Below are 18,684 nucleotides of genomic sequence, written 5' to 3'. Positions count from 1 at the left end.
AACCGGATATAAATGCCTTGAAATAAAATCGTATATTTCCAATATACTGTACTCTCAGTTTACAGCAAGATTATAAAAATGCATTTGCTTCACGGCATACTTTCAAAGGTGAGAGTAACTGAACTAAATGAAATATTTCAAATATGAAACCCAAAAGGTGGAGGCCACCATTTTTGTGAGAAAAAAAAAGAACAGGTTTTAACTGTAGTGACCGTGCTGCATTTTTACCAATTATTGCAAAATTCCAAAAATGGTTCCAATGTCACCAGAAGCTGTATATTGTGACAAATGAACAGTAAGTTGTAATTTCCCTAAAAATGTAGTTCATCCAGTTTGAAGTCCTAAACCGACCATATTCAACAACAAATATGTTCTAAAGGTGTTTTTTCTTAGGTGTGTCTTTCTGAAGTTTAAGGTGTGTTGGTGGGAAATCCAAATGCAATATAATTGCACTGTTTATTTTTAAAAGTGAGTGTAGCTGAATGAATTGAATAAGAAATCCATAAGACAACAGGAAACAGAAAACAACGGGTGTTAACTGTAGTGGTCTTACTGATTTTTTTTTTTTCTCACTTCTTGTTAATCTTCAAATACTGTAGGCCTATATTTTATGAGGTCCGGGCACTAGGACCATGTGTCTCACCCAATAGGCATGCAATAAACCTTTGATGCTTTGCACCTGTTGGCTTTGTCTTTACTGATTTGGACAGTGTTGTATTAGTTTTTTGATGGCATGTGAAGAGTAAAGATGTACACTAGCACAGCAACGTGTGGTTTCTTCGTCCTGCCACAATATTTCAATTATCTCAACTGGGAGTCTCAAGTAATATGTAAGACGTGTAAGTAATAAGTAAAACGTGACAAGGTTGTTATGGCCCTAGTGAAGGTAGCCTAGCCGAGGCTAGGCAAGCTTAGCCTTCTTCGTTAATCTTGATTATCTCCAACTTTGTTTCCATATAAATCATCTTCTTACTTCTCTCTTTAACATCACTAGCAATCTTGGGACCCATGGCAGACCAATTAAAGTTTGAATTAAGCAGTAAAATGCACAATAAATATGAATTTTTTTCCATGTATTTTTGCCCAACCTTCAGCCAGCACTAGAGGGAGGAATTGGAATTTTTTTTTCTGGTCTGTCCTTTGTCAGACACTGCTCAACTTCATCAACTTCTGTCTGCGCTAATTCTTTATTCTGTTTTTGTGTTTATGGCTAACACCATGTCTGTGGTTCTACATTTACAGTGCAATTGAAACAGAACACAGTGATAAAAGCCCTCGACGATTCCTTTACCATCATGTTTATGCTGTTTGATCGTAATCTATTTGCAAGGGAAAATCCTAGATGAATGGCTTGTTTAGCGTGATGGCGCCCACTTCGGCTGCCGTCTTCTGTTTGCTGAGGTGAACAGAGTAAGAACTTCACCGTGCTATGCATGTAACAATAATTCTCGACAATCATTTTTACATCTGAGGGAATGCAGGGCACCAGAGTGCAAGTACCAATCATGTCCACTGGATGGCGTTATAATACATTACATGATACTCAAACGATGGATGTTTGCCACTTAGAAGACGACGTAATAACGTTTGTCTTTGGAATGAACATTAACATTAAAATGATTTGCAAATCATTTGGTTTTCATAAGGCTTTACACAACATCACAATGTCATTGGATTTGAGGTTTGTAACAAAAGGTCTGTGCGTATCATCTGAGGGCAACCCAAGGACACTCACACAGTGGGAATGAATAGTCTGCAAACCCTTTGTGAACCCTCTTCTGCATCAAATGCTCATACACTGAATCAAAATAAATCAGTCAGCCAAACTAATACATCAACAATAAGTTGCATGTTTGTTTACATCAACATTCAAATGGACAAAGGATATTTGAGTGAAACATTGGGTTTAATAACTGATGGAGCCTCTTTTGGACGCACATATCTCAGCCAATCATTTCCTGCAGTTGCAGATCACCATCAGTATCAATTTTGAACGACAGTATTCCTTGGGACAAAATAGTTCCAGGTCATTGTCTGGTGTGACTCGGGTTTGGGTTAGGCCCTCAACCCTATCCTTAAGAATTGTAATCTTTCAATATAAGGTTTCAAAGCAATATTTACTCTTGAGTTATGCTTTCCAATTTGATTTATGGTTCCCAAGTAGTGTTTCAATTTAGATTTCGCTTTCTCAAAGTAAGGTCTCAAATACATTTGGTCCTCTCGTAGACTCTCTGTGACACCCAGAGGCAACTTGTAGACGCTCATTGACGCAGTAGAGCAACTTGTCAACTCTTCTAGACACCCATCGATGTCTAGAAGAGTTGACAGGTCGGGAAACACACACACACAGGAGGGAGCCTTGTCGGGCGCCTCGCCTACGGTTTTATAGACACCCTGGGGCAACTCGTGAAAAGTCTTAAACACCTGCAGTTCCCTGCGGAATTAGCTCCCAAAACGCGTTCTGTTGTGCTTCAGGGCCATTGCGTTAGCGTCAATGTCAATTACGTACCGTCTGACCAACGTCATCATAATCATACATAGTGATTGCAACAGTTTTCAATTGTTTGTGTGTACATATTCGAATTACAACGCCGCACCATGATGGCAAATGGGCTGGAATATCTGCCTCACGTGCAGAGTTCATGGGTTTGCTTCTGGTTCTGGCTTTCCTGTGTGGAGTTTGCATGTTCTTCCCGTGCTTGTGTGGGTTTTCTTCGGGCACTCAGGTTTCCTCCCACACTTCACAAAGGTGTGCTGGCCACTCTAAATTGTCTTTAGGTGTAAATGTGACTGTAAATGGTTGTCTTTTAATATACTTTTATTTATTTAGAGGTTGGGCCAAGGTTGCCCTCTGGCAGAGTAGCTGAAGAATCAAAGAAAAGAGAGGCAAATGAGTGATCCAAGAAGGCAGGCGGAGGTTGAAGAAAGTATCTATAAAGTCGAGGGACTACAAGAACGAGGATTTGAGCAGCAGGGTGATGTTCTTTTTTTTGCCACTAGATGTCAACATTTAACAAATATTTCTGTCTTCTCTGACAAATTTGACAAGTTTTGACCATGTACAGGACGAATTGTCCCTACCAATTTGGAATAGTTTCCGCCAACATCGGTCCCATATTTTGAATGTGACTGAACACGTTACAGGGGTCGGATGCGCTACACCAATAAAGTACAATTGTCACTGGGTTGCACGCGATTTTCACAAAACCTAAGTGCTCATGCGCGCCAAAAGATGATGGGAGACAAATGCGCACGGACTTGCTCTGATCACAACTGAAACGTTTTTTTTTTAACTTAATTTATCTACTTGGCCGTACTCGTCTTCCATCACTTTCAATAAATAATAATAATACGTGCAGACAGCAGCGGTAGGAAAAGTACAAAAAGTACTCACAAGCAAGCTAATATTGATTAAAAAAAAAAGCAAACGTAGTAGGAGGATGACCTGTTTTAATTTAAATACACATTTAGAAAAAGTAGATTCTGAAACAGATAAACTGCCATCAAACAAAATATTTGGCTCTTTTGAAAGACTCGTCGTGAGAAAAAAAAATCACGTTCGTTTTTTTTTTTAAGATCTAGAGAACGTCTTTTCACTTATGCTATGGAAACAGCATGTTCCTAAAAACTTCTAAAATTCTCTTCACCAAGGCCTTGAATGGGGAATGTCATTTTGCTTCTCCAAGTTGTTGAAAGTAATAATGGAATAGCGCTGCTGTCCGTTTTTCAAACCTCAAAATTCCAGCCGATCAATCATAGTTTTAGTCGCGACTGTCTTAAACTTTCTCTATTCACTTCTTTTTCTACGTCTTGTTGGCATCCGCCTAAGTTGGAAAAAAAAACGAACCAGCATATTTAAGCAAAATTGCGAATAGAAATGACAGATTTCTGTTGAGTCCTCGGGAAAATATACACTAACTGAAATATTTGTAGTTAATTATTTTCCACCACAGGCATAGAGTAATCACATTTAACACCACTATGCCAATGGGTCCCCTCCCACCTCATTTCCAAGCCTTCTTTCTCTCTTCCCAGCAACTGATGCTGCAGCATTTGCGTGGTTGTCACAGCTCACGTTCACATCTCATGAGCGCAAGCAAAAGTTTGCTTCCAGACTGGAGTTACACAACGTCCCCAATGGATGGACTTTATTCACTTGTGAGCAAGGTGGCATCATGAAAAGTAAGTGATTGTTAATACTGTATATCAAAATTAGAATTACTGTAAGAATTGATAATCATGGTGTCAAGAATGTCAATTTAAAATGGATGCACTATTGTTGGTAAAGTCAAAAAAAAAGAAAAAGTAAAGGAACTCATCAATTAAGTTCTAAATGTTTTGTTTTTGTAATACATGTGTCTAATTGTAGAGACTTTATGCACATGGTGTACAAGCTTACCACTTGGCAAGATCAATTGTTCTTTTAAGACAAACATTTGTAATCCTATTTTTTAAATTCATTTACTTTAATTTATTTATTTATTGCTTGGGTAAGTGCAGCTTGTAAAAGTATCAGTGCTGTTATTTTTGTCGATTACACACTGAGCTATCAAAATACGTCTGTGTGTTAAGTTGGATTTTGCAATATAGAGCAGTCTTTTTGGCTTATCATATTACTGTTATCCTTTTACCATGAACATTTTTCAGTTAAGTCCAGTTCACCACGTGCAAACACCAGTCTGTCTAAAGTGTAACCTTAGTCTCCTGAAAAATGGTTGTGGGTCTGCATGTCTTTTGTCTTCAGTTATGCCTAATTTGTGAATAAATAACAAGCTGTTATAGAATGGGGGCTTTCAAACATGAATGGTGGGTAAGCCATAGCTTGATGTCAATTTTACTATGATACTGTACATACACACTGTACAAATGAGGACCGGTATTCCAATAAAATGAAAATAACAAATGAAATTCTCTGCCCTAGCTCAGATTTAGGCTAATGAAAAGCGTGTTGCCATATCATAGCATGAATCTCAAGTTCTGGCATGCGTGAATTTGATTTCATTCTTAGTAAGCAGTCATGATTTTTTTCTATTAAAACACTCAAACTAAATGATTCCTGTGGCATTTAGAGTCAAACACTTGTGATTAACTGGTACTAGGATTATCATGTTGTCCTTGTTATAGAAAAAATAATCATGCCTGGCCCCACCCCATTCTTCAAAATTACACGTGAAAGTGCAGTATCACTGTATTTATCTTTCAGAAAATAAGTCATGGATAAAAAAACTGTTTTGACACGTTTGGCGTCATCCTAAATAATGAGCTCTTCATTCTTCTCCAGCTTCTTTGCCAGGTGACCCAGGCGGAGCAGAGGGAACCGACAGCCTTCGGGACAGCCCAGAGGAGGGCGGCGCCAAAGGTGGAAGCAACATTCCGAGTGGACCCCTGCTGTGCAAAATGAACCTTCTGGAGGTCAACGGCTGCCCAGGCAGTCCCCCAGCTCGACATTATAGCGACACGCCACACAGGCCAGCAGGTCAGACTGTGGCAAAACCTTCCGAGATTTCCACTGATAACCCAGGCAAAACTTAAGATACTCCCTGACTTCTGTAACCCGTTGAATGATGTTGCATATATGAGGGTCACAGAATTGTGACTTTTAGCTTGTCCAATGTTAAGTCATAACACTTGACAATACCACTTGTCGAGTTTTGGGGTTTGAATTTTGGCTCCAGCAACCATCCACATTACAGTAATATCATTACAGTGAGGTCGAACAGGAACTTGCAAATGTTAATCGGTGTGAATTGTTATGGATGGAGGCATATTTGTATGTCTCTTTTCTGTGTTCCCTTGGAACTAAGTGACATTAGGTGATTTTTTTTTTCTGCTATTCCTTCAATAGAGCGTCAAAGAAAAAGTTCTTGCACTCTCTGCAATATATATTTTGGTTTGTGGTGTATTGTGCCTTTCTGTACCAGGTGTGACAATCCCCGTCTACTGCGTTGTGGAATATGCTGACATGGCCAGTAACAGTGAGCTGGACGCTCATCGTCACGCCGAGTTTGTGCTGATCCGGAAAGACATCTTGTTCACACAGCTAGTGGAGACGGCGCTGATGTCCTTGGGGTACTCACAGGGCTTGGCTGTGCAGGCCCGAGGTATGTGTACTTTGCATGTTGATTTCAGTGGTAACTACCAAGCCTCGGACATGATTAAAAAAAAGATGCATTCTGGCTCAAAATGTATAATGTGCAAATAAAAAATTGGGGGCTCCTTAATAGAAATAGCGTCAGACGCTGGTGCTAGTAAATACAATAGACTGTGTACAGTGTAATAAGAATCACATTTTCTCAATCAGGATTTTGCAGCCAATCACTAACCAGCGGGTTTAAAACAAATGATAATGGATCCCAAATCCAGTTAGAAGATAAACCAATGTACAGTGTTGGGAGTAATGCATTGCAAAAGTAATGTATTTGCTGTAATGCATTACTTTGTACTTCAAGGCAGTAATGTAATATATTACACACAAACAAACTGAATATAGTAAGGTTGAATATGGACAATATGTACACAAGATGGACATACGACTATCACTTTCAGTTCGTCAGAATTAAAGACAAGTCAAATATAATTGTAAGGTGCAATTTGTGCGTGATGCCTAAAAAGCTGTCCACTTCGTGAAATAGGACCAGGAATTTGAGGAACCATTTAGAGCGGGGCCAAAGAATGTAATTCTAATAAAGTAATAATTTTCATCATTTTCTTTTAGTTTCAGGCACTTTGGTGCACTTGCTTCTTTTTTTCCGTTTTAGACTAAGCTGTAACCCGTATAAACGAGATAAAAATAATAAACAGTTGTTGAAAGTTGATTTGTATTGCGTTTTTCTGTTAATGTTAAAAAGGATGTGTAGGTATACTTAAACAATTTTCATCAATAATAATCTTACTTATAGTCAGTGCATTGACTGGGGGGGGGGGGCAAAAAGTTTTCTCTTTTCTGGGGGAGGGGCTGGCAAAATATAGTTGAGAAACACTGTACTAAGCCAACTGGTCTCGAATTTGAATATTAACATTGAAAATGTGAAATGCACAAGCAGTTTTTTCCTTGCACAAACGATGCATCATTATGCTATAAAGCTAAGGTATAAAGGGATTAAAACACAAAAAAATGATTTTGTATCTTGTCTTTAAAGGGTTACAGTACAATTCAGATGAAATGATTTGGAATGGTTTCAGGCTTAAGCCGATTTATCACTGGATGTAATGAGCTGCATTTAGAATGGCAAATCCATATTTCTAGTTAAGGTGGTGAGAGTAATATAAAGCTAAAGCAATAGTAGTGTAATGCATTACATTCCAAATACAGTAATATTGTAATAGAACTAACTACTTTGCATTATGCTTTTGAAGTAACACATACATATATACATACATATATACATATACTGTATACATATTATATATATACATATATATACATATATACATATATACATATATATATACATATATACATATACATATATATATATATATATATATATATACATATACATATATACATATATACATATACATATATATATATATATATATACATATACACATATATATATATATATATATATATATATATATATATATATATATATATATATATATAGAACCAGAGGGTGTGTTCCAATTTTAGAGGACTCGCACTCCTCAGCCTGCCTTGAGTGGAGGGCTTCAAATATCTTGGGGTGTGGTTCACGATTGAGGGTAAGATGGAACAGGCGAGGCTCTTGGTTTACTGATTGATCTCATCTATGGTGGAACTGTGGGTGCCTGGGAGTGGCCCCCAAGGATGACTCACGAGAGGGACAATGTCTCTCGGCTGGGCTGGGAACACCTATGGATTTTCCCGGGGGGAACTGGTTGATGTTGCTGCCCCATGACCCGGGTCTAGATAAAGCGCTCGATAATGGATAGATTTATTTGTGGATGGAATGATATTTAAATGAACAATGTTCTTTCTTTTGTGCACATTATACCTCGATTGTGTCCACAATTTAGGATTGACTTCTTTTTCATGGGGTTCCTTATTTGGCACCCTATCCAAGTAAAATCAGTCTTATACCTCTGTAATATTTAGTGGCATTCAAACCTTGTTTACCCTTGTTTCAAGTGAGAAATGGCTTCATTTTTGTTCATTTACAGTAAAAACATCTCCAGTACTTCATTTCTGAGAAATGCTTACATACACACTCCATAGTTCAACCACTAGTTTGTTTGGTAATTCATGAGTAATGAATTATTAAGAGCAGTGTAGCTGTTTTCCAGATGAGTAGATTGACCACATGAGTGAACTGCATGCCAGGAAGTTTAAACAATAAAGAAAAATAGCTGTTTTGTTGTTTTTTTTTCAATGCCAAAAAATGTGTGTGTGTGTGTGTGTGTTATTTTTTAGTATAAATATAAATGCATTGTATGGTTTGACAATCCTGGTTATGCCCTAAACACAGGGCGCGCAAACCAAGAGGTTAACGCCCTGTATACGACCCTCCTCCACCCAAACTAAGACTTTTCTTTTCAAATAAATATATATATACACATTTTTTTGTCTGGCATCTTCCCAACACCACTCCACAAGTGTGGTTACAACCAAAATTATACAGTCTATTTTTTCCTTTTGATTCCATTTTATTTGGCATAATGTTGGCTCATTGAAGTATTTTTAAAGCGGGACAGGGGTTCTTTGATTAGGCTGTATGTTGTGGCTCCATCACAGAATTTGTTTATTTTAAGCATGCCCGCTTCTAGTTTGCAGGGTGAAATCTAGGATGTCCAAAAAAACTATCAAGTTTAGATAATAATTTGAAGCATTTTATTCTAAGGCGTGAGACATCAACTCCAGGCAACACACTTGACCTTTTCTTGTCTGGACAACATTTTGCCAAACACAAAACCTGCACGTAAAGTAAAGAAGCCCATTTGCGACAGATATGAGAACTTCACATGTTTGTTCAACATCTTCACATGAAAATATTGCTCTGCGTTTGCACATCCCAGATCTATCAGGCTTAGATTTTTAGGGAAACAATGCCTTTGTTCTTTTGCCCCATCTGCACCAACCACATGCAGCAATGTCGCACACAATCTGTGTTTGAATTAGGCTTTCCCAACACAATTGAAGTCCTTAAGTACAATTTCTGGTCATGGTTGAATAAGACCCTTTTTGGGAGTGTCACACTTTACAGACTACTTTAAACACAGCAACTCTCAAAGTCAAGGATTGGTTTTGGTTTAGTTTTGCACCCATTACAAAGAAGTGTTTGTGTTGTCCAGGCATCATCAAAGTTGGCCAGTGGAAGCCGATGCCCATCCACAACCTGACAGATGCTCCAGAGGCCACTGTGGCTGACATGCTGCTCGACGTTTACCACATGGTCACGCTACGGATAATGCTGGACAGGTCTACAAGTCTCGAGTGTGTGATCTGTGCATACAATTTCTTTTTGTGTATGTGAGTGTGGTTGTGCATGTATTAAAAAACATTTTCTCTGCGCGTAGCTTTTCCCGGCTGGAAGAGATGCCCTCCGAACATTGGACACATGCCACAGTGAGAAAGGCCCTCAAAGAGTTGCTGAGAGAGACCAATCAAAACCTCTTACCAAAGGAGTGCCCACTCTCCCAGGTCTGTAGAACCAGCACACACACATCAGTGTGTTATTAATACTCATTGGGTGAATGGATGAAATGATACAATGAGTGTGTGCGTTAACTTTTTTATATCTTCCAACTCAGCACAGAAAACACATTTCAGTGTGCACATAATCTGTATTGTTTTTTTTAGGGGGTAAATGAAAAGCCGTGACTAAAATTTGAATATTTAAAGTGTGGCTCTTGCATTCACTTTCATCCAAAAGTAATGAAAACATTAAATGAAAAACTATGGCGTTATATTTGTGCCACAATTACGAGCGCGCGAAAAAAAAATTTGAGCGGAGAAAATCAAACTGAGCGAGCGAAAACAGATTTTGAGCGCAAGAAAAAACTATTGAGCGCGTAATGTTAAGAGTTTGAGCGTGCGCCAACGGAGTTTGAACACAGAAAAAGAAATTGCTCGCTCAAAATTCCTTTTTGCTCGCTCGGGATAGCCCTCTCTCGCTCGGGAAAAGGCTTGTATACATGCTGTAATAAATAACGGTTGTCGCTTTTTTCTTTTGTTAATGTTGAAAAGGATACAGGTTTATGTATACCTTTCCAATTTGTATAGATAATAATCGTATTTCTAGTCAGTGTGTCGAGCGTGTGTGTGTGTGTGTCTGTGTGTGGGGGGGGGTGCGCAAAAGGTTTTTTATTATGGAGGGGGGCTTGGCAAAATATAATTGAGAAGCACTGGTATAAGCAAACAAATAAATTCAATGAATCCAATTACAAGTAAGGAGTTCTCAAAAAGTGTCTTTTTTTCAATATATATTTTGAATCCCATTCCTTTATGAACATCATCAATTGGTTGAGGACCTCATAGGAGCTCGCTTTGGATGTCTGTTCATTGCAACATACACTTACTTGTCACCAGCAAAGCAAGCAAAAAAATCAGAGATGCATATATGAAGTAAATTCGGGATTGTGATTTGCATTTTTGGAACTTCTCCACAGGCAAATTGTATTTATGTACTTTCACCAAAATCATATTTTTCTCCTCCCCAGAGTGTGATTTCTGCTATCGTCAATAGTTCCCATTATGGCAACGTTTCCATGTCCAAATGCCAGGAGTTTGGGCGCTGGTACAAACGTTACAAATGTGTACAAGGTGACGGCTCACATCCACACACCCACGCACACACACTTGTTTCTGCTCTTGCGTTACTCCCTTCAAGGCACATTTTTCTGTGTGCTTGAGCAAAAGTGTCAAACGCATGTGCCATACGTCAGTGACAGCTCATGGTTGGAAGGAACGTCACACGCGGTTCTCATTAATGTGACCTTTATTACAAACGGCAGAAATAAGCCATCTTAAATCCTAATAGGAAACAGGAGCAGCAGTGGGTACAAATTTGATACCCTGCCAAACCTCACTCACATTTTACTCCCCTAATAGCTCATGTGACCCTCAACCCAGTACAATTGTAACAAGAAACAGATTCAGTACAGTGAGGACGAGCCATTAAAAGCCACAAGAACTGAGGACTTTCCAAAATGCTGTCACATCATTGATCAAACAATACCAAAAGAATCAAAGAACTCTTATCTAAAACTTAATAATGCACTCACCAACCACTACTGTAGGTACACCATCACAGTCTAATAACATCCCGTGCAAAAGCAATATAAGAAATAACAGTCAACGTTTCAAATATTTATTTTAAGCTGTACAGTAGTTTAGAGTGCTGCAGTGTTTCTTATCATTTTCCCCAGTGCCCCTGCTTAGATGAAGGGTAACGTTTGTAGGCTAGCCATGATACTTGACTTTGAGACAGTGGTTTTGAAGAGACAAAGGGAATCAAAGCTGGAGGTAGCGGAAATGAAGATGTGAAGGTTTCTCTCAGGGGACCGGGTTATGAGGAGCTTTTGTTAATGTGCATGTTTCTCTGCATCTCATATTGACTATGTTGTCTGTCTGAATTGAAAATATACAGTGTACAGAAAAAAATGTGCGCTTGATAAATACATTATAACAAACATTTTCATAGAACTCTAATTTTTTTTCATTTGAGGCCTCTGTCACATGTGCCATTAGCAGTGGCCAGTCTTAGGTGTACCGCACCACTCGCTCACAGTCAACTGAGCCATGTTCCAGCTCACCTATGAAAACATGAAAAGAGTGCACGTGTAATTTTTCCAGTTCTTTGGATGAAAAACCTGTGGGACGAGCAAATTAACAGATTGAGAATGAGATCAATTTTGTATTAGGAAGATCAAAAATTCATACAATACACTGTGACCCTAATGGGGACAAGCATGAAAGAAAAACGACAGGTGAAAAAACATTGTGAAAATAATCCTAATGCTTGACTTGTTGATATCTTATTCAGGTGAATATGCAGAGACAATGTGGCAACCCCAGGACAAATATGATGCAAACGGTACATTTGATAGTTTTTTTTCGTGACTTAGAAGCCAAAAGCTAAAACGAATGTTCACACTTCTCTGCATATCTACACAGTGGAGAGAGACTGGAAGCCAAGTATTCTCAACAAACGTCTCCCTTCTCTTCTACCCCACCTGTGTGGCCCTGGAACCATCAAAAGTCACTTAAGGGACCAGCAGAACTCCAGTCTGCCACTCTCCAGCAATCCTTCTCCGAGCCCACCGTTACACCCTCAGGCTCCGCCTCATCTGGGACACAGTGGCTTCCTGCCTCCGCAGCTGATGCGCCATCAACTTGCTGTGGCGCACCTCATCAACCAGCAATTGGTTGTCAATCGCCTGCTCTCCCAACAGCCCGCACAGAGGCTCCCCCAACCATACGTCAGCCACTCACCCATTTCACGGACATGCAAGGGCTCTGCAGAGCCCCTGTATTCAGGAGCAGAAGTGTCTTCTGACATATACCATCGAGTTCGGAGTGAGCTAAAGAGAGCCAGTGTCTCCCAAGCTGTCTTTGCCCGTGTGGCTTTCAACCGCACACAGGTAAACGGACAAAGTGTTCTGAGCTCATAAGACCAAAAAAGGAATTCCAAAAAACACGGCGACTGACAACTCTTCTTACACGAGCAGGGCTTGCTGTCAGAGATACTGCGGAAAGAGGAAGATCCGCGCTCTGCCTCACAGTCATTGCTAGTCAACCTGAAGGCCATGCAGGCTTTCCTGGGACTACCAGAAGGAGAGCGAGACCGCATCTACCAGGAAGAGCGTGAGAGGACTACTCAACCAAGTCACAACAATGTCTCCAATGGCAACACTCACAGGCACTTACAAGTGTGTGCATTCTTATAAAAATAGACCAGAGAATTGGATTACAGTGTTCTTTCGCCACTTCAAGCATCACTTTTTGCAGATTCAATGCTCTGCCTTTTTTTTAAAACACTGTCATTTTACTGCGGCACTTACAAAATGTACTGCAAAACACTCCCATCCTCAGTCCTAACGTGGAGTCCGAAGCAGTCTAACGGCCTCTTAATACTCGTTCTTGTTCCCTCTTAAATGAAGAAAGTTTTGCTTGAAATGGAATCCCTAGAATTGTAGAAGGGCAACGCGATCGCGGCTGTGAGTGAGAGAGCTGTGCGGAGACGTACTTTTGTGTGCGGGGGGGTGTGGGCTGAGTGGATGCATGAGGTAATAAGATAGAATGAGAAATAATGAGCACAGGCTGAGCCGAGCCCTTGAAGAAAAATTGCATTGTGGGTAATGGGCATGGTAGTGGCTGGTAGTGCTCGGAACTGTGAGCAGAATTAGTTCAACACTTATTGTGTATTGTAAAAGAAAACTAAGTTTTTGCACAAAACCAAATACGTGCTTCTCTGGCCTCCGTACTTTGGTCAGGAGATCACTGGACATGGTTAAGAAAGGTAGGCAAGTTTTTATTCAACGCATTTCATACACTTTATATTTGTATGTAAAGTGGTGTGTAAGTATTCAACTATCACTGGAGTTTTCCAGTTTCCCTTTAACTGCGCAAGACGAGGGAACATTGTATTCCAAGAATCGCTCTCTGTCAATTCTTAGGACAAATTTTATTAGATGAACAATATCTATTTATGTATACAGTGCTCATATATTAATATATATATATATATATATATATATATATATATATATATATATATATATATATATATATATATATATATATATATATATATATATATATGTAGGCCACAGGAAAACTTTCATTTGATCTTATTGAGCCATTCTGAGGTGGACTTGCTGATGTGTTTCAAGAGCGCATACGTTTGAAGGCACAAGCCAGTGGCTAGACATTCTTCGGGGTCTTCTAGAAAACAAAAGAATTTGTTTGCCCGTCAATTCCAGCACTTTGTCCTGGTCCTGTGGAAGAAAAGCATTAACAGACAATCACTCTGCCACCACCGTGCATAATGTCTGCATCGTGTCCTTTTTACTAAATACAGTGCAAAAAGTTCCATTTTTGACTCATGAGTCCACAGACTGTTTCTTCAAAAGTCTTAAAGATCATCAAGTTGCTTTATGGCAAATGTGAGATGAGTCTGTGTGTTCTTTTGTGACACAAGTGGTTTTCACCTGGGAACCCTCCCATGCATAACATTTTTGGCCTGTAATTTTCTAACAGATGAGTCGCGAAGACTGACCTTAACTGGGGCTAGCGAGGCCTGCAGTTCTTTGGTATTTCTTTGGATCTTGGCATGATGCTTTGTCCTTGTAATTTTTTTTTTTTTTAGCCTACTTCACTTTGTCTAAAAGATTTTTAGGTGAATTCTTGATTCAACAAAGGTGGTGGCAGTCAGGTTCGGGTCTGGAGTGATGAAATTGAGCTCAGTTTTCCCAAGATACAAAAGTTGCAGAGGCATTTGTGGATTTTGTCAGTTGGAGAAATTTTATTATTTTTCTACTAGTTTCCATTTAGGTAATGGGTCTATACCACCGCTCGCTTGCTGGTTCTTACGCTAGGTTCGCCAAAACCCCGCAGGGCTGGAAACAAGTCTCTAAGACATCGATATAATTGCAGAAAGTGTCTTGGTTACCATCAAGCAGTGAATGCCGTTACACTTTATTTTTTAAGACAAAAATACTCTCAATACTATAGCAATAACCTCAACAGAAAATGTATATGATCAAATTGTATAGAAGTAAAAATTGATATGTGGATGAAAAACTTACATTTTCTGTTTCTGTCAGCAGACTAAGTCCAGCGCGGAGACTCCGCAAAAGTTGGACTCATCGGTGAGCATCACATCGAGGATCTACGAGGAGATCCAACAGGAGATGAAGAGGGCTAAGGTCTCCCAATGTCTGTTCGCTAAGGTCTCTGCCAACAAAAGCCAAGTGAGTTCTGGTAACACAGAGTGAGAAGAAAAAGAATTTGACGTTAGATTGATGACCACATTTAAAATCTTCATTTCCAACTAAACAGCTGGTGCAAAATTCAGGCAACCCCCTCACCGCTTTCTATGCTGTTTTCTTGAATGTATATGTACTTATTGTTGTCACTGAAACTGTCATTTGCCAGGGTTGGCTGTGTGAACTTCTCAGATGGAAAGAAAGCCCAAACCAAGAGAACCGGACACTGTGGGAGAACCTGTGCAGCATCAGAAGGTTTCTTTCCATCCCGCAAGTCGAACGTGATCGAGTTTATGAGGAGGAGGCAAGGCAGCAGCATGCCGATAAGCTCCCCGCTGTCCTGCATATCCCAGAGCATCAGGTACAAGAGTACACAATTGTACAGTTGTGTCCCCAAAATCCATACTTTGACAGAATTTCTTGTGGGCCATGTTCAGTCATTGAAAATAGACATGGTCAATGAGCTGCCTACACAGTGCCTGCTCAACAGTCCCCTACCTCTCCCGACAAAACCCCAAATTCTTGCCAGTGAGGCTCAACCTCAGTATTATTCCAAATGTAGCCTGTAATTTTGGACGGAGAGAAAAAGGAATTGCCATTATCTCTATTTAGGTCCTTTCTATTCCATGGGAGCTTTTTAATGCCCGGTTCATATGTTGGGGTGTACGGGCCGCCCCGCCCCGGTAATACTCTCCGCAGGTGGTTTAGGAATGAGAGTATTGAACTGGCCAATCACATTTCTGCTTTGATACATTTATCTTAGAGAGTCACAGGGGCATCAGGGACACTATGTTTAAGTTTGATGACATCTTTTTTTTTTTTTTTTGGACAGGCAACACACCTGCCGCCTCTGAAAGTGCTGCCCCCACAGCTTACAGTCTTACCCCTCCTTAGTGGGTCAGAAAGTGCAGGGCCTCAGCGTGGAATGAGCCCTGGCCTTGCAGAAGCAAAAAAGGCTCGTTCACGAACCCGAATTTCCTTGGAGGCATTGGGGATCTTGCAGAGCTTCATTGGTGACGTGGGGCTCTACCCTGACCAGGAGGCCATCCACACACTATCGGCCCAGCTGGATCTGCCTAAGCACACAATTGTCAAGTTCTTCCAGAACCAACGATACAATTTCAAACACCACAATTCAAGGGAGCCGGACCCTGATGAGCACAACCGGGAGTGTGTCTCAGACCTGGTACAAGAAGAGGAGCAGCTCTCTGTGTCCATGGACTCAAGTGAAGATGGAAGAATCTCAGCAGATACATTTGTCACTGAAACAGAGCCGGAAATTGATCGAAAGGAGAGATATGATGGAAAAACCTTTGTACCAGCAACATCCTCCATGTCTCCATTAAGCAGGCCTGACAGCCCAAATTTTGCAGGGCAGCAGAGATAACAACTGTGATGCACCCATGAAATTTTATGTCCTAGATTGCTGTCATTATTGCTTCATTTGGCCCCCACGTTTAAAGCAATTGTTTTGGGCCACACGGTCACAGCAATACCAAAACCTTCACATAAAACTGGAGCCATGGTTGCATATCGTCCTCAATTTCGTGTAATTTATTGCTTCATTGTTGTTGCACCAACTCAACTTTGTATGAATTTCAAGGGCGCGACTATAAATGTCTGTATTTATTACAAACTTTATATTTACTAGAGTAAATAAAGATTTACTACTCTCCCTCTAATCACTTCTTGTAGATGTGAACAAAGAACCTTTACTTCTTCCACATCTATTGGGCATTTTGGAGCCCTAGTCACACACAGAGTATCAAACGTGTGGATACAGTATGAGTGAGTTGTATCCGGGTTTGAAGTGTCTGTGAAGGTTCATGTAAAATGTGCTCTCATGTAATATTACAACTGCATCAGTGACTGTTCCCACGCTCCGTTGGCTCTGCACACAGCTGGCTATTAGAGCCGTATTGCAGACCGATGAAGGGCCATTAGGCGTGCTCGTATGTTTGTGTGTATGTGTGTTTGTGTGTGTGTGTGTGTGTGTGCGTGTAGTGGGATAAGGACGCAGGTGCGCTGCAGCCTGATATTACTCAGGATGCTCAGAGCCCAGGGCAGAGGGGTTTTGGAGGAAGGAGGCTCTCTGTGGAGCTTGCAAACACACCTGTGATCCTCTACTCGCATGGTTTGTCGTTTTCATTCTCTCGCTCACACACAAGCCCATGCCTGTGCATACACACACACCTTCCCCTGAGCTACATGTTAATACACACTTTGATAAACAAGCTAATACTCAGAGTAGCAGAATTTTACAAACCGCTGAGTACAACGCAACGTACAACATAGAGTGTGTGTGTGTGTGTGTGTGTATATATGTTTTCTTGCTCATTTGCTAAGATTGCGTGTTGAACTGATGTGCATTCATTTAGAAGCGAAAACAGAAAATGTTTTTTTGGCACAATATAGCCAATTGGCATGCAATTATTACAATCAAGATACAGGTTGGAGGGCTTGAACAACCATCTCAACAAGAAGGCAACATTTTTTCTCCCTCGCTGGCTTTATAACAACAAGCTTATATAAAATATAGCTCTTGAGCTACTGTCCAACACCCAAAGATGCAACTGTCTGTTATCTCCTTTGACTTTGAACATTTTAGTTGGCACCTCTGTCCGCCATGTTTTGCCTTAAATGCCATTTTGTGTTGATCTTTGAAAGGTTGTGGAGGCATAGAAGAAAATTCAAGCAAATGCAAAAAATAGTTTGTAAAATTTCATTTCATAATACAGAAAGACAGCACAAACTTCTATGATCCATGTAAAATACATATCACTTGTGTCGGGCTGAGTCCTCGTATCTCCAAAATGATCACTTTTGTGAAGACCCCATTTCATTGAGAAGCACAGTAGTACACAAATTAAATGTAGTTGTTCCCATGATGTTTTTCACAGGGATTTCGAAATTCAACACTCACAATTTAAATGAACGCCTCCCTGAGCTTTGACCTCTGCTGATGCTCAATGTGCTGTTGAGGCACTCAGTGATTATGTAATCCAACTTCACGCTTGCTGAGTAATCATGAGTGCACGTAACATATTGCATCAAACGTTTGCTAACATTTTAGTTTCCAATTGAATGGACATACAGAAGATGTGAGGAGATATGATCAGTCCATCCTCTGCCCAAGTCTTGGCCACGATCATGGAGCCACAGCTGTCCAGGCCGTCATGTGCATTCTGCACCAGCTGCACACTCAGCTGGAGAAAGTGCCACCAGGTGTCTAAGATTTTTCGCCACCTTCACTCCTTCGCTGGTTCCCATGTGCAGCCTGCTGAACCATTTATATAGGGACAATTAACATTGTCTGTTCCATGGCTGCTTCAAAGACGGCTCTCCGCCACTGCATCCCAGTCATCTACTAGCTGAATGAGTTAGCATTGGATCCTTAAGGCCTGGACAATCGTTCCCTTTGGATCTTTAAATGATAATCACACATTTGCCGTTAAACATTTAGGTTTTATCTGGTATAAAATTTGAGAGAAAATTCCAGCACTAAGTGGCATGTTTTGTTGTGGTTTGTTTCTGTGTGCCCTGCAATTGGCTGGCAACAAGTCCAGGGTGTCCCCCGCCTACTGCATGAAGGCGGCTGGGGTGGGCGCCAGCAAGCCAGCAACCCTAATGAGGATAAGCGGCTGTAAAAAATGCTTGAGTGGATGGTTGACATTAGCACGCTACTGACATGCAGACACTTTAATCAGGTGAGAAACCATCGATCTGTCTTTTGCCCAATATGACAAAAACGTTTGAAATTATTGCACATGTAAG

General features: G+C 40.4%; 1 protein-coding gene across 2 annotated transcripts; it reads left to right on the top strand.

The window, feature by feature from the left end:
- Positions 1 to 4,063: 4,063 nt before the first annotated feature.
- On the top strand, positions 4,064 to 16,623 carry LOC148428070 (DNA-binding protein SATB2-like). Of its 2 annotated transcripts, none has more exons than XM_088407604.1 (12): positions 4,064 to 4,182; positions 5,282 to 5,476; positions 5,922 to 6,101; positions 9,274 to 9,415; positions 9,499 to 9,622; positions 10,642 to 10,744; positions 11,967 to 12,017; positions 12,098 to 12,564; positions 12,652 to 12,852; positions 14,752 to 14,895; positions 15,080 to 15,271; positions 15,743 to 16,623. In XM_088407604.1, the coding sequence occupies exons 1-12, from the start codon at positions 4,176 to 4,178 to the stop codon at positions 16,295 to 16,297; spliced, it is 2,361 nt and encodes a 786-aa protein (XP_088263730.1). In that variant the 5' UTR covers positions 4,064 to 4,175; the 3' UTR covers positions 16,298 to 16,623. The 2 variants fall into 2 exon arrangements, with proteins under 2 accessions (XP_088263730.1, XP_088263729.1); XM_088407603.1 differs by having other exon boundaries at positions 14,749 to 14,895.
- Positions 16,624 to 18,684: the final 2,061 nt, after the last annotated feature.

Source organism: Hippichthys cyanospilos, chromosome 2 (genome assembly GCF_059441005.1).
Source record: "Hippichthys cyanospilos isolate Australia breed blue-spotted pipefish chromosome 2, RoL_Hcya_1.0, whole genome shotgun sequence".
Taxonomy (NCBI): domain Eukaryota; kingdom Metazoa; phylum Chordata; class Actinopteri; order Syngnathiformes; family Syngnathidae; genus Hippichthys; species Hippichthys cyanospilos.
Note: the sequence above shows the minus strand (reverse complement) of the source record. Positions and strands in the feature narration are given on the sequence as shown.

Bases quoted from the DNA above. Each gene is read 5' to 3' on its own strand.
- LOC148428070 (XM_088407603.1), top strand. The intron at 9,623-10,641 runs GTCTGTAGAACC...TCTCCTCCCCAG, and splicing joins AGGAGTGCCCACTCTCCCAG to AGTGTGATTTCTGCTATCGT. The intron at 12,018-12,097 runs GTACATTTGATA...ATATCTACACAG, and splicing joins GGACAAATATGATGCAAACG to TGGAGAGAGACTGGAAGCCA.